We start from the raw sequence: 23,264 nt of genomic DNA, 5'->3' as shown, positions 1-23,264 counted from the left end.
CAGAGGCTAGATAAGGGATTGCTATCTGTAGCATGTTAAGAAAGGCTGCTGGGCAGCCAAGCCTCATGAAATTTGTCACAAGATCTCATTTTCCTCATTGCCAGACGTGATGCTTATAATTGATGTGGAGGCAGCAGTAATTTATTGGCCGTCCGCAATTATCATCCCCTTCTAGCAGGGGGATGTGACTGCAATTTATAAGTGTGTGCGTGTGTGTTGTTGGTGTGTCTGGGGTTGGGGGTCTGGCTTTGTATCGTATAAATTAACGTAAAAACATGTTTCTCCTTATCACATGGTAAGTGTGGATGTGTGTGTGCCACTTAAGGATGCAAATTAATGGCTCCATATCATAAACAATATGGGGTTAAAGCAGCCATGTTCAGTCGAGGTGTCGAGGCTGACAAAACGCCAGCTGGACTTTCACACACAGCCGGGGGTTGGAAGGGCAACCAGAAGCCTGAGAGGTGGGGGTCAGAGAGGGTGGGCCAGAGGGAGCATAGGGGGCTGGTGCCGCAACCCTTTGTCCAAAGCTCCTCCTTATGTCTTTAGGGATTGTTTTCACATAGTAAAAACAATTTAAAAAAAGGGGGGTGGTTGTTATTAATGTTGCAGTTTGAAAACTAAGGCTGTGTGATATAATGACATAAGTCTTTTACTAGTTTGTTTTAGCAAATCAAAAAACACTTTCCTTATAACTTTTTACTAACAATATTCATAAAAAGCAATGCATGTTGCATCTAGAGGCCATTTACTACCATGATACTAATGACAAAGTGAATGGAAGTCATACTGGGTAATAGAAAGCTTCTCCCTGTGTAATACACAACCTGAAATTGCTAATGATTTCAAGACACCTCCTTAAATTGGAGTGCATAGAGTATATTACTTTCTCTGTGCTGTCTGATGATACCATTACAGTCAAAAATAAAACGTTTTCACATTGCCACATGATCTGCAAAGACACTGCATTAATCAAATCTGTATTCATTAACCTAGGAACATCATTAGTGGTATCAAGGCAGCACTTGAGCTTCTTTGTATTATATGTGTAATGTGAACACACTAGGCTGAGGACATTTTGCTATCAGTGTTATCCACACATTAGTAGCGATGGAGGGGCTGGGGTTTTCTTTGCTGTGGGTCAGTCCATTTTTTTGCTTTTATGAACAATGCATTCGTGGAGTAACACATGAGATAGAAAAACACCCTGCTACACACTGCTTTTAAAGGCCTTATCATTTTGATTATATACTGAAAAGTTATTAACAAATGTTGACAAATGTAATTTGAATATTATTTTCTGTACACAGACAAAAACAGAACTACTATTGTAACTGATGGGAAAAGTCTTAGGTACTATGCAATGTTCCGCTAGTGTTTTGGACTCTTTTATACACTTTGCTCTGCATACCAATACCAGGTTTGGTGTTGGAAAGATTTTCCTGTTGCACAGCGGTGATCTCCATGGACAGAGTGGATTGCTGTCATGCCATGGCGGGGAAAAGAATGAGGAAGATTTAGGCTGTCACCAGCAGACACTCTGAGCATGCTCCCTTTGTCTGGGGAAATGGAACCTGTTTGTTTTGTCTACCTGCATTCCTGTTGTGTGCAGTTGCCAAATTAGACTTTCAAATCAAGAAGCCAGTGGGAGACCAAGACTCTAGTTTTCTCCTTCCCTTTAATAATCATCCCTGTTTACTCTTCAGGGAGTCTTCTCTATATTTTTTTTTTTCTTAAATGCACCCTCTAAGCAGGGAGAGTGTCTTTAATAAAGCAAGCAGGCAGAGCGCCGTTCCAACATGTGAATTGCACAGGAGAGAATTGAGAGATGGAAGCAATAGAGGATCACCAGAGGAGGGAGGGGGGGAGTAGGGGCTGCTGCTGCACCCTTCATGCTATTATCTTTATGGCATAGCAAAACATGCTTCGGGCAATCAGCATGAAATTGTTAATTGCTCAGCCCACTTGTGCGTTGCTCAGGGGACAGGGGCCTTCAGGAGGTCCCACATTGAGCGATTAAGGGGTGTCCATCTATCTGCCTGCACGTCTGGGCTCTCACCACACAAAACAGCAAACATTTTGTGTCCTCTTACTCTCAGTAGCCTTTGTAGAAATGAAGTGGAAATCACCAGAGGCATGTGCCATATGTTGCATTTAAGAACTAATCCTTAACAAAAGAGTGTGTGCCTGCTTTGTCGCATTGTAGTTAGCATAGCTTGAATTGCTAAAGGAATTGTGGTCACAGTAAGGTACGGTTATAATTAAAGTTTTAATGTTAATCATATGATCTTCTTACATGTCTGAAAATGCATTTCTTAACACCATGTAAGGAAAATAAATATTCAGCAGTACTGTCTTTGTTTGAAAGCCTCTCTGTTGATATGTGTCAGGTGGTCATAGGTGTAATGAAACCAAACCGTATGTGAAACAGCCATTTCTTGTGACAACTTGTGGCGTGAGGCCTCCTGTTTGTCCTTGGGATGTTCATCACAGAGAGCAGCAATATTGGCTCGAACACAATTCCACACAAAACACACAACAAACTCAACTCCCACCCCATGTTCGCCTCCAAAGAAGAGGCTCAGAGGAAGATATGTCAGACATCTTCCCAAAACGAACAGCACCCCTCCCGTTACATGCTCAGTCAGAACACATTGCCCCTCCTCTTTGGCTATCAGTTTTGTTCCTGTTGGAAGAGAGGGAGAAAGAGCAAGGTTACACGGGGCGTCGTATTAATGGGGCCTGTCATGCGCGTTGATCGTCTTAGGCGTAGAGGAGGATGAGCGCTCAAAAGGTGTTGTCTTCAAATAGGATTTCTGCAAGTGAGACATCCTTGTTGGGTGATATCCCCCTCAGAGCAGCCACTTTATTATAGAATGATCTGTTATTAAGCAAATGAAGTGCTGCGGGCCCAACGGTAAATCCCTCCACTTTGTCATGGTGTGCTCTCAGTTATCACACCCTGCTCCCTCATTCATTCCTCATATTCTACCCATTTCACCATGTTATACCCAGGAACACCAGCCTTGTATTTAAAGTCAGTCACCCCTTTGGAGCACGCATGACACGAGGAGGATTCCAAGTTGTAATCAATGACTCGTTAAAAGGTGCATTGATCTCTTGTAAAAAGAGGAAGTTTGAAACTAAGCAGGCTTTTCCTCCTCAGTAGAAGAAAGCTTATGGCACTATTTGTGCTACAAATGGGAATGAAACGGTCGAGCCGCTACTAAATATTAAGTCTTTTGATTGGTCTCCTTTCACTTTAGGACTGGTTTTAAATAAAACAACTTAAACCACAAATAACCACTGCATAGATAAGTGGCAAAATCAGATGTTTGTTTTTCTTCAAACATAATTGCTTAAGAGAAGAAGAAGAAGAAGAATTTATACTTTATTGATCCCGCGAGGGGAAATTCGTTTTTACACTCTGTCTAGTAAACATGCTACACAAACATGCACAAACAGAATCCTATGGACATGCACTAATGGAGAGGTCTCAGAGTGAGGGGGCTGCCCACAGCGGGCGCTCCTGAGCTTGTGGGGGGGTTAGGTGCCTTGCTCAAGGGCACCTCGGCAGTGCTCAGGAAGTGGCCTGGCACCTCTCCAGCTACCAGACCAATTTCCGGACTTGGTCCGTGCCGGGACTTGAACCGGCGACCCTCCGATTCCCAACCCAAGTCCCTACAGACTGAGCTACTGCCGCCCAATTAATTGTGTTTTTATGGTAAAATAGCACAGTTTTTTTTATAATCTTTTAAACTAAAGGAGCAAAATACCTTAAAGATATCAATTAAAGTTTTACTGCCTTGTTGTCAGATCATTCGAAATGTCTTTCTCCTAGTAGTGTGATGCCTGTATGTTGCATCTCCTGTTTTTTTTATTGCAATCCCTTCGACTACACCAACTGGTGGCCAATCAGAGGGATGTTTTCTCTGCCGGCACCCTAACATCACTTTAATCAGTCTACTGTGCAACAACCTCAATTTAAGGAACAATTAGGAAATCCCTTAATAAACTTTGTTTTGACATGGGTCTTTTGTCCTGGCAGTGCAGATACATGATAGAGGAGAAAGAGAGGGGTGATTAGAACAGGGTGAGGTAGACATGGGGAATGGCAACTGCTAGACAGGAATTGATTGCATTAATTGATATGCCAATATGTAAGCTTGTTACATCCACCATTGCTTAGGATGATGGCTAACAGGTCCTGCTGATCAATGGAACCAATAAAGGCTTCATCCATTAATGAGCAATGTGGTAATTAATGTTATCCCTAAACCAATTACCTAAGGCAGTGCATCTACAGGAAAGTGCAGCAAATGGTCCGACCAGGTTATCTCTTTTATACTCTTAGCGATTTTCTCATGCTGCCTCTTTACTGCGAGTTAACATGGCTGTATGCCGGCGCTTTGGCCAAGTCTATTCACAGCCCATTGAAGAAATCTATTGTGATGTAACTATAAAAGTTATCAGAGAAAAAAAATGAACTGAATCAGTCATAGTTTCATATTGTTGTGTAATCACATTCATGTTTTTCCTTTGTTTGGAGAACATTGAGCATTCATGGCAGTATTAAAACAAACACCCTTATTGGCCAATACTTCCAATGACATGTCAATACACGGCTAATTATACATCTTTACATGGAGACTCGTTAAAGCGTTGAAGAATATGTCCATAGAGTGTCTCTACAGCCACAACAGCCTGATTGTCTTGACAGTTGGGAGAAAGAGCGAGCCAGAGAGTCAGTGCCAAGTAACAAACCACAACCCTCTCTAATAGACACACTGTCTGTACATGAATAATAGCAGGCTTATAAATCAATACTATTGTTTTTGTGTTTTAAAATAAGAATTTTCTTACGTGGAATTCATTACTTCCTTCATTGCTCACCATTTGAACCCCCTCTCATCTTCATCCCATGCAAGTAAAACAGGGTTTCCTGCACTTTAGTGCACAGTTAGTGTTCAGGAACAATTAGTGCTTAACTGTGAGTCTAACTTAAGAAACAAAAGAGTGTCAAGTAAATGAAAGTCATGCTGCTTGTCGGGCCCTACCCTCAATGTCCTCTGATTCCCATTTACAATAAATGCTTTTCACTCATTGAGCATTACACAGCAGCTGCAGACGGTTTCAATTAATTATGGAAGCTAGTCTGAAAAGTGTGTTAGCTTTGCCTTGTAAGGCTTAAGCATCACTTAGGTATATCAATTTTTCGTGTCTAAATATATGAACCTGTATATTTTTATGATTAAGTGAATATTTCGCCCCAAACTGAACAATACTCTGTCTGTTTATGACCATGCAAACGGCATGTATTCATATATGTATTGTTTTTTTTTACCTTGTAGAGGAGAGCTTTGATGATCACATTCATACTAATAAGATAATTGAAAAGATTTGTTTATCTTTATACTTCAACTATTCTAGACTAAACAGACTATTCCTGTTTAAACAGTGTGAGATAATGACTTATTAGTTGAGACAAACCCTGTACAACAAAATCCTGTTTATATAATGAGTGTTGTAGAAGTGCAGAAAGGCCCATCTGTCTCTTTGCCTATTATCCCAAGTCTTAATCGGGACTTACAGCAGGGCAGGCTAAATAAACAGTAAGTAAGTTGTCTTGGGTAGAGGAACGTCAATGCCTGCAACTTGCTCAAGCCTTTGCTCTGAATAGTTCTGTATTGACCCCTCAGGACCCCCTGAGAATTCCCTAATTGAAAATTAATATTGAATCAATGCCGCGGGCCATTTGCATATTGATTATAAACATCCAGGAAGGCACCAAGTATGTCTTGGATCAATAGGGCCCTTCTGCAGCAGGCCGAGTGCACTACATCACATGGCAGCTGCCTGCTCCGGAGGTTAATGACTGCTGCTTGTTAAGGAGCTCTTGTCAGGTAGAATCCAGCCGCCGGGTCTTTCTGCCACAGCTGGCAGCAGGTGAACTGTGGAGTGTGGAAAAGTAGGAGTAGATGGAGCAGATAAAGGGGAAATATTGGATTCTGGCAGCCACTTTTCGTTACCGAGTCTAGTTTTATTTCTACATTAGCAGGTTGTAAGCATCATTGTTACTCTTTATTACCCTAACTTTTAAAGCTCTTTTTGAATTCTCCTGAGATTTGTATTTCTTGGCCTTGGCACCCTAGTATTGAACCCTGACCACTCAATAACACCCACCATAAAATACTGCAACCATATGTGTTTGTACTGTATATGAGTGTGTATATAAGACAGCTTAAGGAAAGGGAGGCTGATCTAAGATAACACCAACCATTTCCAGCCCCTGAAGGGAGAGAAAACAATATTAGGTAGATCAAAAAGGCCCTTTTGTAATATGAAATGAAACTTTCACAGCATTACAAGACAAAGAAGAGCAAGAATCCTCTACTTAAAGGCACTGATTAAGATTCAACACATACATTCCTCTCCTGAACTCCCAAATAATAGTTTCCACATGCTGAAGGGATGTGAATAGGTGGAGGCAGACGGGATGGCAGTTCAGGCAGCAAAGGGAAAAGGTTGAATACAGATGTAAAGCTGCTCCCGTACTTATAGAAGTATTGGTTTCGGCTTCCGATGCTACTTAAAACATAGTATTGGTTATCAATGACTTCCGATTCCCATAAAAAATTAGCCTCCAAAGAAATCCAGTGGTTGTTTCAGTGAATTATCACGTGAGGATAACAAACAATAACAGCATATAGCTAGTGGAGAATGCTATATCAGTAAAAGCTAGCAGAATATCAGCAATCGTTTTTGTTTTGTCAAGGCGTACTCTGTGACGGTCAATACTTAAGTTTAGGTATTGGTATCAAAAAAGCTCTATGTAGGTTAAGGTAGGTGAGAAAAATAATTATTGATGAGAAAAAAAACAATTGTTGACCTTCTACTTTGACATAACCTTACATAGAATTGTCATTTTCCACCAACATTTATATTGTTTGTTGCACTGCTATCCAAGGATTACTCAGTATTGGTAAATCTTTAAGTTTTGGTATCGCTAATGGTATCTCTAGCGGTATCAGTAAATTCGTTGCAACATCTCTGTGCAGATGAAGGGAGATTTAAAACAGAAAAAGAGTAGCTCCATAAAAACAACATAACTGGTACCCTGAGCGTATAATGCCACAGGAATATCTCTGGCTGGTTTTCTCGTCTGTGTTTGCGCTTGGTTTAACTAATGCAGCTCTCTAAAACTGCATGATTCTCTGAACCCACAGGAGACAGCAGACCTGGTGAGAAGTACATGTGAGAGCAGCTTATCCTCCAGTCTATGAAAGGCAAGGTCTTGAATTAATGCCTCTGTGCAGACTGTGTCCATTCTCCCCCTTGTAACCACTGCCTCCCCCCACACCATAACACAACACCCTACACTGGGAGCTCGGGATCTGGGGGCTGGGAATGGAGTGCCGGGGTCCAGAGAACCAGGCTGCATCTGATTGCTTCATTACAGGCCCTTTCATTGACTTGGTTGCTCTGAACTGATGAACTGAGGCAGTGGACAAGAGCACATAATAGGAAGAAATGAATTCTTATCACAGCCTTCTCAGGAGGCTACTGGTCCTGGCTGGAGCCAACAGAAGCAATGGCTGAATGGAGAGGAGGGGGCCAGTATCTGGGCCTACTCATGAGCCAGAAGCAGGATCTAGACTAAGTACATGGTGGAGCTTTAGGATGCTGGATCAGTCCACAAGGGGGGAACCATGAATCCATAGAGAGAGATATTATGGTAGGCAGCTTGTTTTAATGATTAGTTTGGTGATTAGTGTTTGCTTTCTCCTGGTTACTGACACCCACGGCAAACATTTTTTCAATTGTTTATTCTAGCAGTCCTCCAGAGGCAGACCTCTGCTAGTTAGAGTCCCTGCTTTAGGCCCCATAACAGCACCCAAACATCAACCACAGAGATGAATAATTAATTTTGTACCTTATTGGGCCCTCACCCCTAACTCGCCAACCTCAGGCTAATGAGTGAGAAGAGTCTTCTGCAGTGGGGACAATAACGGCCCCCATTATAAAAACAAAACAACAACACTAACAACCACAGCCATGTATACCATCCGAACACAGAATATGGTATAGCTCAGCATCAATTTAGCAGCAGGCGTTAGTCTCCATAGGGCAGGGGTTATTAATCCCTGACCATGCGTTGGAGGGGCTACGGACTCCACAACTCTGACCGGCCTGCTTATTTCCATTCTCCTTATGCACAGTCAGCACTAGATTGGGGAGGGGGTCGGCAGAAAATCCCTGTGTTTTATAAATAAATGCTGCAAATGTGACCCTTAAAGCATTAACATAACCTGTAAAAGTAAAAGTTACCTTAAATTATGTGATGTTGTGTCATCATAATGTTCCACAAATGTGCATAAATTATATTTGCATTAAGTAGAGTGTGCTGACGGGCCGACCAGGTACAACATCTACATGCCTGGACTCTCTCCCCTCTTTCTTCCTGCTGCACAACCTACCCCTCCCCTTCCTGCTTGTACCTGTTCACTTGGCACAAAATGGATGCTGCAAAGCCATTTAATTGGCCTCCACTTCAGAATTCAAGGGCATTTGAAATGTCTCTTTAATAATATCTTTTCCCCTACAGAGTTTTTCTCGACAGCGTTCGGGGAGAATTCACTGTGTTGTAAATGGCCAGTGGACATCAAACATTCTTGGTGCTCATCTTAGAGATCTTTTGGCCTAGATGATTGCTACTTTCCTGTCTTCTGTTTGCTTTTTTGCTTTTTTGTCTTTTTTTAGGCATGGGGTAAATGTTACAAGAACAGCATCAGACATACTGGTAATTTTGGTCATTCTAGAACAGCTGGCCCATGTTTAAGCCACATCATCACTTCACATTTTTTCTCCCTTTGCCTGTCTCTTCCTCTCCCTCTCCTGTGGCTGAGCCAAAGATAACTGAGTAGCAGTGTTTGACTGTAATCACTCCAAGTCTCCTTCTCTGGAGAGCAGCACAGCGGGCAGCGCGGTTCCACCCCTTTAGGAGCTTTTAGCTCACTTTCACAGTATTATGACATGTTCATGAAGAATCTGAAAAAAAGACACGTTTGATTACATATAAGCACACTTACAAGCTCTGTTATTTTCTACTAATTAACAACAATAATCAGAGTAGATAAGAAGAGAGAACATTTGACTCATTATTATTAAACTTAAAAACAAAAGGAAATGTTGGTCCGATGTCATTCTGATCAATTTTGAATTCTGTTACAAGCCTAAAGTCATTTCACATATTGATAAGTCTCAGATTTTTACAGACTACATATACCAATGAGATTAGAAGGATAACCAGTTTAAATGATGGATGTGTTGGTCCACTGCCTCCCATCATTATCTGGCACTGAGTCTATTTTGTAATTAAGGCTGTAAGGTGTGCACATAATCAAATAAATAAATAATGCGCCAAGAATTATGTGCTAATAAATTAATACAGTACAAGAAGTGAATAAAGGAGCAGCTAATTGCATGCGATGAGTCTTTTTCATTAGCCTTTTGAGAGGAAAATTCATTATATGCATCATGAGCCATACTGCTGGATTGAATCCGTTTTTTTAAGTATGCAAAAAAATTAATGAAGGGTTATATTTTGAAAACCATAGAAGGTACAGCACCACATTTGAATAATGTAGTTATGATTTTGTTGTACTATTCCAACTTTTCTTCAGCCCTAAGTGTATGGAGGTGTAAGCAGGAGTCACGGGAAAAAGGGGGCAACATTGAGTCTTTTAAGAGACGTTTTCATATAAAAAGTGCTTACCTCTTCTGGAAGGTACTGTGTCTTTAAGAGAGTCAGTTTTCAGTGGCAATTACTTACAACCTTTTTAAGAAAAAGAAAAATATGAGTATGTTTCAATATATTTACATTTAGGGATATCAGTTGGGATTGCGATATAACATTTACATTTCCCAAACATTGAGATGTAAGTACATGAAAGTTTTATATAGTAAAAAATATCCGTGCCACTGTTTTTGCTAACTAACTAAGATTATTCTAAAGACATACTTAGAATAAACCTTGCAGTATTGATATTACCATTTGTTCGCTTCCTCTGCACATATTGTTGCGAGGAAAACATAAACTTGGTTAAGTGCATCTCCAATAATTGCACTGCAAAGTTGGTTTATTATTTTGTACATAATTACAGTGGAAAACAACCTCCCTATTAAGCCTTTAATGCCAGTAATACAGAACACAATTACCATTACTTTTCTGCTCACACTGAAAATAAAGATTTCTCTAAATGAGAAAGATCCTCTGACTACTGCTAAGGCTAATTGTGTTCGGTATTTTACAGACATCTGGTTGTACATCATTTGTAAGGGCTAAATGCTGATCAGTTAGGACAGCCTTTACAAGCTGTGTCCTATAAGTGTGTGTTTTTGGGACTGCTCTGCTGCCAGGGAGTCTGATAGCTCTTGAATTATTTATCTATCTGGCTGCTGGACGGTAGTCACGGCGACCCAGGCCCCGTAGTGGTTGTCTGGCGACATCTTTGCTCCCACAGTAGCCTTTAGCAGACGGGCAGGGGTGCTAATGAGCAGGGTGCAGCATGCATGGGACGAGAGTTTTCTAACACTCCAACCCTCCTTGCTCACATACAGACCCGCCACACTGAGTAAAGACTTACAAAAGATTTACAAAGATCTGAGCGCAGAACTTTTTAATTAGGGGGAAAAACCGAGGTTACAAAAAGAAAAAGATTGAAAAAGAAAGATAGAAACAACCAGCCGTTTTCCTATTAAGGAGAAATGTCAAGCGCGGTGGTGAAGCAATAGTCTGTGTGCATCCCTTTGTTGTCCTCCCTGACATTGAAGGCTAATTTTTCATGGTTATTTGAACTGGAAAATGAAAGAGAGGTTTGCGATTATTTCCTATAAATGACAACACAATTGCATTACGCTTCAGTACAAACACAGAGAGGATATTGCCTTTTCATATTTCATGTGAAAGTAATGGATGGGCTATGCAAAGAGGAACAGAAAGAAAGACAAATGGTGAAAGAAAGCTCCACATGTTTGATTTGTATTAGAAACCGAATAGATAGAGGTAGCACCATTTTTTTTTCAATAAGTGGGAGCACTCTCATGGATGTTTTTAAGTGCCTGTGCAGTGTAATCATTGGATTTCTTTAGCAATTATAGGAGCAACCAGCCAGAGTGGTTGTTAGAGGAATAGTTGCCCACTGTATCCACAGAAATCTCTACCAGACAGATATACTGTACATCCACAGAAAGCTCCTGAATACACTTGTCTGCATGAATGTATGTAAAGATTTGTGTTGTAAGTAATAAGAATAAAATCCACCTGCCATCCTCTACCTCAACGTTTCAACTATGAAACATCTGAATTCAGCGAGTTAAACTTTGAGAGCACACACATCAATGATTCCTATTTTTTTTACATTTTAGATAAAAATTGATTAGAAAAATTGGTATTCATAACCTTGTTAGATTCTGTTTTATCTGGGCGTACGCTTTCATAAACAAACAGCTGGTTAGACCCTGGGCTTTTTGGAGTTCAGGAGGCAGGTTGACCATCAAGGAGGATGGCAGCCTAGCCCACACTCTTGAGGGGCCTGCTGAGAAATGTGTTTATGTACTTTAATTTTACAAAGATTGAAGCACCGGCAGGAAAGCCTCTGTCGGCAAGATTCATGTAAATAGGACTCATGTGGGAGCTGTGAGCCGGACTCCCAACGCACGCCTTGGTAGGTGCTACATACATCCAACCATGGCAACATTGATTTTCTGAGCTAATACCTCCACAGAACAGTCCAGAGGCAGATGGATGCACTACAAAGATATGCAAATGGTGTATTCAATAAATCGACAGGCAGAGATCTTTTTCAGACAGTCCACTGTACTGGTCTGCGGTGCCTAAAAGGAGAGATAAACAGATAAGTACCTGTTAATGGACACACATACGCAAGTGTGAACACTCAGACTAACATTCACGCACCTGCCTGCCTGTTACCTGGGAAAACTCAGATCGATGATAGGATTTCATGTTAAGCAGAATCTCCTCAGAAAGTCACATCAAATAAAAAGCTCCAGCTCTAGATTTAATATGAAAGTGCTATTTTTAATGTGGCACATCACATTTTTTAATTTTCCTGGTTCCCTTCAGGAAATCTTTTTGCACTATATATCTTGTGTATTATAACAAAACAAACTATGGGTATAGTCATATTCAGTGCGCTTATTAGTCAGATATGAAACAAAAGCTGCCGGGTGTATGTCATATATAATAGATGTGGGCTGCCTTGTTAAGCCCAGCAGGCTGTATGTGGCTGTGTCTCTGTGGAGGGAGGCTCTGAAGCTCGCTGTACCTGGTAATTAAAAAGAGTTTGTGGCAAAAGCCAAACATCAGGAGAGATGAGCTATGAACAAAAGAGCTGTGACAGTTTCAGGTTATGTGATTTTTGTGTCCCTTTTTGGGCCAAATGAAAAATCAATACATTTTCCGGGTTATACATATTCAGAGTGTCCACCGTGCTTCCGCCCTGATAGAGAAAGGAGGAGGGGGGGGGGGGGGGGGGCTGTGTGCTTGAGTGGGGGGAGTAGCCTGTTCGTCTGTCATAACTGTACCATCGCATTTTCCAACCCACTGGTGAATATTTCAGAGTTGATGTGATTGCCCTTCATGACAGCGGTGATGCTTCTTTTTTTTTTTTTTTTTTTTTTTTTTTTCAGACACCCCTTCAGCCACCCCCACCCACACTCCTGTCAACCCACCCCAATTCTGTTTGGTCCCTTTGAATGGCTGCAAATAGGTGAAGGCATTGTAGTGTGAGCTAGTGGAAAAAGAAAAAGATGCATTAATAAAAGGAGGTTGATTTAAGAGGAGGCAGCATGGCGGGGGGTGGCAGAGAGGCAGAGTGGCTCTTTGTGCAGGACAATGTCCCTCAGGCAGAGTAGATGGAAGAGCGCTGCCCAGTGATGTTTTTGCCCCCTATACGGGCTTTTAGTCCACCGTGCTAGCCGGGAAAAGTACAGCCTGCATCTTCCATTGTGGACCTAATATGCGTTAGTGAGCAGCCATCATCTTGGACATTCAAGAAAGTCAAAGAAGTGTGCTGTGTTTATGTGTGTGTGTGTGCGTGTGTGTGTGTGTGTGTGTGTGTGTGTGTGTGTCAGCTGGGGCAGAAGGGTGAGCAGTCCCTGAATGCTCACTCCCTGTGTAGCCACATTAACCCAGATCTTGCTCTCCTTCATCACTCAAGTAAAACACAAAGAGAGAAGAAGTAGAGCAGCACTCACTTTATCTACTTTATTTGTAATGTATCTAAACATGCCATTAGCATGAGAAGTATTTCTAATTAGTGCAATTTCCCAGGAGGTATCACTTTGGGGAAAATATTTAATACATGGTGTTAACAGTTCTTAATTTTCTAAGAATGATGAGAACAAATTAGCAATCAAATTAGCCAAATGTTGGATTTTTAACTCTCTTGAAGAAAACTTTTGAAAAAATATGACGATTATGTTTGGCTCGAAGTGTTCTGAATACATTACGTTTTCTTCAAAAAGACCAGTGACTTTGAAAGGCATGGGTGTTCAAATTAAATGTTGTGTTTTACCTATGGGACTCCTCTGATGAGGAGGCACCACCAGGAGAAAAGCAGAGCAGTGAAGGAGGAGGGGTCATCGCGATATTGTTCTAAGGCAGTGTCAGCTGTCACTGCTGTTTGTGATTAACTCGCTGTTAAAGTTTTTATTTTTTTTAGTTATTAGCTGCCCTAAACCCCCATACCCCTACTCCATCACCATCTCCTGCCCCCCCCTCTTCTTCTTCCTCCTCCTCCTCCTCCATCCACTCCCCTCCTGCCCTCAGCCCCATGGAGACACAAAGTATTCATTGACATTTAGATCCTGAGGTCACAGCAGGGCCAGCAGGGAGAGGCCAGCGAATCCCCACATAGACAGGTCAGGAATCTAACACGTAACTCCAACCAGCAGCGCTGAGGTAGCTTGCTCCTCTTATTCTTTCCTTTCAAAATGTGCAAGTGTGTGGGAGAGAGAGGGAGAGAGAGGGAGGGAAGAGGGAGAGAGGCAGATATACTTTCATATTTTGTGTGGCTTATCTACTGTGAGGTGCACTTTTTTTATTTTTTTACAATTTACCTTATTGATTTTAATGCTGGATTATGTGGTTTGATACAATTTTCTTCTCATTTAAAGAAGTGTTAGCAATTTTCTTATATTATATTTAAATTTGAATAATGAAGGGATACAACTTGAATATCAATGTACATATCAGTAGGAATGTTTGCTAGTCATTTAAAAAGCTTGTTTTTGCACAGCATAACACATGTCTGAATTTTGGCTCAGCTTTGTATTTTGTAGTCCTGTCACCAGCATTGTCAATGATAAATCCATGTTGTGGTTTATTGGTGGTTCATAAGAAGGAGCCCCTCTTGACTCTGGCTGGATTGTGGCATGTTTCTGTTTGTTGTGGTTTTTATGAGAGGTAGCATGTGAGGACATGAGGAGGGAGCTTATGTGAGTGTGTATGTGTGTGCGTTGGTTGGGGTAATGAGGGGTGGGAGTGTTTTCCTGTGTGTTGTGCTTGAAAAAGGGGGGGGGGGGGGGGGGGGTCTTGCGCATGGGGGCACAGAGGTGCTGATATGAGGAGCGGACAATGCATGAAAGCCCTCAGCATGGGTCCTGTGTCTCATTGTCCCATGGTACCCTCCTGTCACTTTCATTTTGCACCCTCTAGTCCGGAGTCAGGCCAACTTTGATATAAGGAAGGGGTGCAAGGGATGATGGGGGGAGCAAGAGGGGGATTTAAAAAAAGAAAAAGTAGGGGAAAAAGATAGAGTCTGTGAAGTGTGAAATAAGATTGCTTTTTATCCGACAGTGCAGCGTTAAAGAAAAGGAAGCTGTCCAGGCCTTGGATAAATCTAGTGTGTGTGTGTGTGTGTGTGTGTGTGTGTGTGTGTGTGTGTGTATTTATGTAAGGGGGGTACACACCTCTTTGACATACAGTGTCATCCTGTGACACCTGGTTAAAATGATAACAACAGCCTCAATAATCATAATGAAAGTAATGAGAGCTTAGACACACACAGCTCCACCACAAGAGCCCGGAGAGAGGCAGAGCTGAACCCTCGCTTCCAGCACTCGAGAGCCGGGAAGAGGGAGACGTTTCAGCTCAGCCCCCGCGCTGGTTATACAGGACTCACGAAAAAACCAAGAGAGATAGCAAAGCTAGTGTTGTTGACTGAGAAACTGTATGTGCAACCTAAAAAGAGCAAGCTGTCACCGCTGTTTGAGGGAGACATTCTCAGGTAGGACTGGAATTTTGTACTTAAAGAAAGGCAGTTATCATCCTAGCAGTGTATTCTGCTGAGGCCGAGCAAGGAGGAGGAGGAGCCTGACCTAGTGAAAGATATCTAGAGTGACTATTATTACTTGCTCCTGCTCTTCTCTACAGTCTGGGAAGGAATACTGGAAAGTGCAGTGGTTACCATCAATTATTTATCAGGCCGTTTGTGCTTGTCAGTCTGATTAGCATTACTGTAATCACTGCTCTTCAGGGGGAAAGGAAGGCCGCTCTCTCTCATCTGAAGGTAATCTTGCCGTTTTCAGTGTCTCATCTTCACCGGACGCCTCATGCATAGCATCTGCTTTTGTCATCTCCCACATATTTCTTCCCTTTCCCCCCTCCTTCCTTCTCTGTGTGTTTCTGTCTGTTGCTGCTCATCCTCTTCCCACCCACCCACCTACCCTCCCGTCCCGCACATCATTAATGTGTGTGAGCAAGCTGCTCTCTCCCAGCTTGTATAGAGTGACACCTATGGGTCTGATTAAGCCTCTGCACTCACTGGCAAAGCACAAGAGGAGGCTGACTGCTAAGCGCCTGTGTGCTGCTCCAGTGTGTGTGTGTGTGTGTGTGTGTGTGTGTGTGTGTGTGTGTGTGTGTGTGTGTGTGTGTGTGTGTGTGTGTGTGTGTGTGTGTGTGTCTGCGAGATGGTGGATCACAGAGACCATGGACTGTCCCCACTGAGTGACTGGCAGAGCAAAGCTGATATGTATATGCTCAGAACAAATGAGTGTAATCTCTGTGTCGGCAATGGGCTTATTCAGCTTGCATGATTAGATTAATGGAACTGTTTCATATCATTGTATTAGGATGGTTAATGAAGACAATTAATTAGAAGACAACCTTCAGGCTATTGTCCTTTACATGTCTCAGATTTGGGTTAGAAATGGCCTGCTGCCATAGCTTTGAGTGTTTCTCCTCATCTATTTCCAGAATTAATCTATGGCTACAGTTTTAGTGTCTCTTCCATTTGCATCCTACTCTTAGGCCACTCATGACCTTTCATTAATTATGGCTGGCCTGGCTTTAATCATTCTGTAATCCTGTTGGAGATGAGAAGAGGAATAGGCAACGCTGTTTGCCACTTAGAGATGTAACACTGCTCCTGGAATTAAATGTCTGCATTTCTGCATAAATTATGGAAGGGGCTTCGTGTTGTGTGCTAAAAGTGTCACATGCTTTGATTAAACATCTAAATAAATAAGTATTGAAAACAGCAGTAAGGATAAAAAATATCAGTGCACATGTGGGTATGTATGAAATGTGTGCAGGAAGTTGAGGGTGGGTACAAGGAAGCTGAATGGCATTAAAATGTTGGCTGCCTATCACAGGAATGTTTAAGCACCAAGTGTGTATTAATGTGTAGGTGGGGTATTAGTCTCACTACAAGTGTCACGTCGCTAAGAAATGACACCTTGCCCCGTTTTTAAAGGTGAAAAATTTACCTGGGGATTATTTTGTAATCTGAGCACCTATGCAGCTGTACAGTATCCTAATTCTGGCACAGTTGTGGAGATTTATGCAGGCGGGGAGTTAGATGGGATTGTGCTACTCGGCAGGAGATCTCTGGTTTTTCTGGGAATGTTTTAAGATCCGCCTCACCAGCATGGGATGGGATGGGCTGCACTGGATGGAATTCATGGGTAACCTTGGAAACAAAATAGAAACAGGGTTAAAAATAAAATAATACGATTTCTTGTGGGATCCAAGAACTCTTAAAAACATTTATTTTACAAGTAGCCGGTCATCCCTTTTGAATGTCTTTTCTTTAAACACAGGATCACTGGATTACAGGATCAGCTTTTAGCTATAATGTGTAACGACACAACACACACACAGCAGTCACTCTGCTCACACAGCTGTTTCCTACAGCATTTGTATTAGCAAGCAGGATATGGTAAATATATTTCCTGGCCTGCCAGTAATACAAAGGAGTTTCACATTCACATAGATTTTTCTAAACTGAGTAACCCAATTTTTACAAACATAAAGCACATTTTGTCTGAAGTCAACTATTAACTAGAAAGGCAGTTTTTATGCTTCAGATGAAGAAAATAGTCTTACATACTGCTAATCTTTTTTTTTTTTTTGACTCTAAGAGACAAAGACTTTCAAATACACAGTGTTAAAGGGTAATTCAAATTAATTAAAAAAAAGACAGCAATAATGTGTTTAAATATATCTTGAACTATAAACATGATTTCATTTCATCTCTCTTTACCCTTTCTCAATTAAAAGTGACATGTTTTGAGTATGGTTTAAAGGTGTGCTCCGAGTGTATCTATGATAATTACACATAGCTGAGTTAGAGAACATGATGTTGACTCTGTTCACGGTGTGTGTAATATTTCACAAGTGACAGGATAAACAGTGAGTGTAGGGATAATGTAGTATCATAAAAGTGGTTTGGGCTGTGGGTAGTCATGTGGTGAGCTCAGATTGGCTGTGTGATGACTGCAGGGCTGAATACTTGAACAGGATATTTCAGTAGCTGTTGTAGCATTGTCAATATATCAATAGCTCACAGAGCTGAGACCTGAGCATGAAAGCACTTTCTAAAGAGTATTTAAGTACATTTGCTGAGAATTAGCTGACTGGTGTAATAACTGATAGGGCCTATTGACTGTGGCCTAGTTTACTGTTGTCAAATCAATGCTTTTGCATGCAAGTCCCACTACTTTTAAACAAACTTAACAGGCAGAGGGGATGTTCAGGGGGCACTGGAGGAAAATAAACAAGATTGATGCCCTTTTTATTATCTGTTTTTTTTCTTTGTATCTTTTCCTCTGTGTGTTACTTACAAATGGGGGTTGTCGGATATCCATTGTTTGGACTTTGATGCTTCTAAATGGCCTGATATATCGAGCTGAGGCTTTTAAGGTGGTTACAAGGGATTTCCGCATTGGACTTGATGTAAAAATAAAATCAATTGTGACTCAAAAAGTTTTAAATATTTATCATTTTTTTCTTGCAATAGGGAGATAGCAACAGTGACATGAGGTTTGTATCTTTAAGTAACCCCATGCATATTGCAGCAGGGGGACATTAAAATATATGTGTGTGTTTGTGTGTGTGAGAAGGAGAATGTCTGGTAAAATGTCTTTCTTTTGAAGGATACTACTCACACAATTATTTTTTCCATCAGCCCTCTTCAGACCGGTTAGTGCTTTGTTTCCGCAGGTCTATGACCACAAACCACATTTGTGTCATGGTCATGAATACATAAAGCAAATGTAGATATTCTTTCTAAAATATACTATCAAAATAAACTTATCTGATCTATTTTGACAATAAATATTGTTCCTTCCTCTTTCCCAAAAAGTCAAATTATTATTTAGATAAAATATCACAGAGATGATCTGGCAGCACAGGAAGAAAAGCAGAACACAGATTATGCCCTCTTTGTCTGCCAGCCTTGCAACTGTGTGTCAGCATATGTAATTGTTGCGAGCTCCTATAGAAAAAAACGCTGCCGTCCCTTTAAGTGCTTCCACCAATTCTGATGGCTTGGTAATTTACATATCCCATCCTCCCTCCCCCTTCAGGAGAGCTGAGTGAGGATGTGGAGGCTGCTAGTGAGACCACCACAGACCAGGAGGACCAAACCAAAGACAGAGAAAGTGGGGGGGAGAAGGAGCTCACCAAAGGGACAGGTAAGGCCAATATTTACTCCACACACCATTAAGGAAAAACTTCACACAGGAAACATGTGGCCCTGCAGCTGAATGGTGCTATACAACAGGCCTTCTGTTAAATTAAATTACTTATATTTTAACAAAATAATTTAAGCCTTTCAAAGCATTAAGCACTCTTTAAAAAACTCCATAAATATTGTTTTACTTCTCAAGTTTTGCACTTTTATTGTGGCTTATTCATGCATAAAATCCAACCAGATACAATCAGGAGGAAAATATACAGTTAGTAATTATGTTCAGGTGACATGTGACCCATGTTTTGTTTTTGCTCAATGGTGATGTGAAGAGAAAGGGCCTGTATGAGCAGTGTGTGTACACACATGTGATGGTTCTGCACACCTTGCTCAACTTTGTTGCACTCACAGACAACACTTACCTTGCTGTGTTTAATGTTACCAGATCAGGATGGTTTCATCTGCAGGCCTCTTTCATGGCAGCTGGAGGTGGTGCATTCTAAACAGGGGGTTGAGCTTAAAGTGATTGGAGGAGCTTTAGGCCCAAAAAACAAACTGTGGTCCAGTGCAGGCTACATGTCCCAGTTTCAAATCTTTGACATATTTTCATTTTTTTGTATGTTATTTTCAGTTAGGGGTTTAGCTTTGATAGATTGTGAACCCTTCATGGATTTAGTAGACTTTTTCTTTCTTTTAGTTGGTTAAACAGAATCTTATGATACAACCCTAAGCATTGGGTTCGTTCAAATTATTATATTATCGTGGTCACTCTGGAAGGCACTATATTCTTTTCAAAATGCAATGATCACAATTGAAGGGAACGACTCTGTTATTACAGAAGAAGCTTGAGAGTAAAATGCCAAAGCTCATGAAAGTTTTTGTGTTTTTATTAAGGTAGAGCCTATACAGATGCATATTTAACACTTGTACTTAAGACAGTGGAAAGACTGTTTTACTATGTCAAACATATAAACGACTGTGACTCTTACTTTGACACAGATGACACAGCCAAGCAGTATGTCCTAGAAATGAATGACACATTTTCATTCACATTTCATCCCACGTACTGTGTAATGAATGTGCACTACTGAATCTAATGATATAAAGATCTTTGTTAACATACACAAAAGTGTAACTGTGTATAGCACTTATTGTCACATTTTCTTTTACATTATATTACTTTGTAAGCCTTTGTTATCAAAACAATAGGACATGTCTTATTCAATTTCAATTAATTTCTTATTCAATAGAGGAGATTTCTGATAATGATTACACTGAACAGTTACAGGCCTGCATAGATGCTTCTCACATGACTAAATTCTTGTGTTACTGCAGGATGTTTTGATTTACACTAGTCAGGTTAAAAGCTGGAAAACAATCCAGACCTTTTGCAAACCTAAGTTTTTTTTCTTCATAAAGTATAGGGGGAAAAAAACTTCATCACAGCGTTTGAAGCCCAGCCTTTGTAAAATGTCTTTGATATTCGAACTTCTATTTTAAATGAGGCTGAGTTGTTTGTGCTCTTTGAAAGGGCGACACTCTTCTTTGATGGGAGAAATAATGATATGCATGCCTGACTGAATATGGCTAAAAGTATGTTTTAGCACATCAAAATAAAGCACTTTAAAAAGCATTAAAATGAGCTGGACGATTAATAATTCACTCATACCTGTGGTGCACAGGAAGACGACTCTTCGCATTAGGATTCCTCCTTTTTGAAAGGCATGCAATTTGATACAAGCATATTCAGTTCTTTTCCTCCTCTCTGTCAGTCGCTAATCACCAAATAAGTGTGTTTCTGTGTTTTCACAAAGGAAATATGTGCTTGCATATGAAAAATTTACAGCTTCCCAGCAGCTTATTAGAAACGCTTAGTTAAAAATAGCATGTGCATTAGGGAACCAGGTCTGAGGTTCTGTTTGATGTCAGTGAAAAAGGTGGGAGGGTGGGGTGGGGTGCTGGGTTCAAGGCTGTGTTGTCAGCGAAAGCTTGACAGCTGTAGTTTAATGGAAGGGTCCTTTTTTGTACTTCAAAACTTTTTGTGATGATGAATACAATGCCCATTCAGAGTGAGTGCAGAGAAGCTATCTTGTAGGAGAAAAAGCAGGGAAGACCTCACAATGCATTTGGTAAACAGAGGAGCGCTTGTTTGGCTGGTGATTGTCTGAAGATGTTTGTACAGTCGGCACACAGATGGCGTGCATGTAAAAATGTGGTGTATGAGCATCCCGGCCAACCTGTTATTTATCTGAAAGGTGTTCAGTCTCCCACTGTCTGAGGCGGAGCTGTTTCTAAGGCCCATCATTAGAACTACTGAAGTATTTCTTCTCATCATTGTCATGTAGCTGTTGGAACAGAGCACAACATTGTTCCTTTACAAATGACAGTCACTGTCAGACAGACAGCATTAGTGCGCACAGAAAAAAGGCTTCTTCCTTTTTAAAGCCACTGTCAATCTTCTCTTCTCTTTCTTGTTTTGGTGCTCCTCAGTATTCATTAAAATCATTTAGAGGTACATCAGAAGCCTTTGTAAAATGCATATGTATTCAGCATGTCAGCTCCTGAAAGATGCCTTCATTATGCTGTTGTTTTGTATCTATCTCAAAGTTATTACATATATGTACATGTACAGGCATCCAGGCATATGATAATGTCATATCTTCCCACCCCAAAGACAGTGTGTGGTGCAAGTTTATTTTTTTAAATATATAATATTAAAACAGTATAAACAAGTTTATATTATTAGAGAGGAAAATACAAATCAGTCTTTAAAGGAGTAATCATAAGATGAATACTGAAATCTTAATACATCTGGTCAATGGCGGTCATGTTGGCGGTAGCTGCGATTTAATCATCTTGCATGATTAGTAATTCAAAGGGGTCATTTTTAATACAAGGTATAAAATATGTATAAATGGATAGCCATAAGCCCCCTTCCTCTCTTCTTCATCAAGCTGAGACAGCACTGGCTAAAAAGGGGAAGAGCTTCTGCACAGGAGGAGTGGGGTGCGCACCTTCATTAAAGCAGGTGGTGTATTTATGCAGCAGAGGAATGTATGGGGATGCAGCACGGAGGACGGCAGGGTGCTGAGTGTAGGGGAGACAGGAAGGTTAAAGGAGCACAGAGAGGAAGAAGGAGAGGAATTGTTAATACACCTGCAGGATTGGACACAATGTGATTGGACATATTTAGCATACAGTAAATGTATAGGAGAGGTTGAATGAAAAAATTGGAGACTGTATAGGGTGATGAGGAAAAAAGAGAGGAGGGTATATTTTTTCACTTTTAAAGCTGGAAAAGGCTAATCCCCTGAAATTGTGCCTGATAAATTATTCCTTTCATTGCTCTTTCCTTACATTAAATGTATGGAGGCAGGTTCAAAAGAAACTTTTTACCAGCACTGGTCATCCATAACTGTAGACAGGTAGATTTTTGGAACAAACTCTTTAGTACACAAAAAAAATCTACAATATGTACTTAAAACAATATATATAGGACTACCGGTATGTAAAATAGAATTGTAGACACACAGTACTTCCTTACTAAGGATCACATTTGAATATTTTTAATAGTTCATATACATATCCATCTGCTTAATCAGCCATCTATAATGGCCTTAAAGTTACCAGCCTTTCTACAAGTTTGAACTGAACAGGTTAAGTTTGGGATAGTTTCAATCGCTACCTTTTACTTTTCATTTGTATTGAACCCAGCAAGCCAACAGTATTTGAAGCTGCTCATCATAACAGAGCAATCGACTAGGATAAGAACAACAGAAGCTACAATGGATATCTTTTGTTTGCATCTCTCTATGCATGTTTGTAAGCTTACTCTTGATTATCCATTTTTTAAATATACCGTCATAGTCATGTCACAGGGATGTTGTTCTTTTTTTAAAGAAACATGGAAGCCATTATTTTGTGTTTGTTAGGCGTGAATTCAATTGTTGTATCACTTTTATTGCCATACTTACTACTTTATTTCATAGGCTTGACCTTAAATGTTAGTATTGTGAAGGTAAAAGTGTGTAGGAGTATTTTTGACTTAAATGTGTGAAGCACCAATTAGAGTTGACGTGCAGATTCCAGTTTAGTGTTGGATTTTTAAATTGTCTCTGTACAAAATGACCACATTGTGCTATTATCCTATCATGATGCCTGAAAACATTTTGCTTTTAAAGCTCTCTTGTTAGCTTTGATAAGTAAAATCTAAATATGGTTAGACTATATTTATGCATTATTAAAGCTTTTGCATTCCATAATGAACAC

At 40.6% G+C, this 23,264-nt stretch overlaps 1 protein-coding gene across 1 annotated transcript in view; it reads left to right on the top strand.

Moving 5' to 3' along the window:
* The window catches only part of zfhx3b (zinc finger homeobox 3b), a 133,723-nt gene that overhangs the window by 87,873 nt on the left and 22,586 nt on the right, over positions 1-23,264 (top strand). The window contains exon 6 of the mRNA XM_061038437.1: positions 18,892-18,999. Coding sequence (XP_060894420.1) covers positions 18,892-18,999 — 108 coding nt within the window. The remainder of the gene's footprint in view (positions 1-18,891; positions 19,000-23,264) is intronic.

Source organism: Labrus mixtus, chromosome 1 (genome assembly GCF_963584025.1).
Source record: "Labrus mixtus chromosome 1, fLabMix1.1, whole genome shotgun sequence".
NCBI classification, from domain to species: Eukaryota; Metazoa; Chordata; class Actinopteri; order Labriformes; family Labridae; genus Labrus; species Labrus mixtus.
Note: the sequence above shows the minus strand (reverse complement) of the source record. Positions and strands in the feature narration are given on the sequence as shown.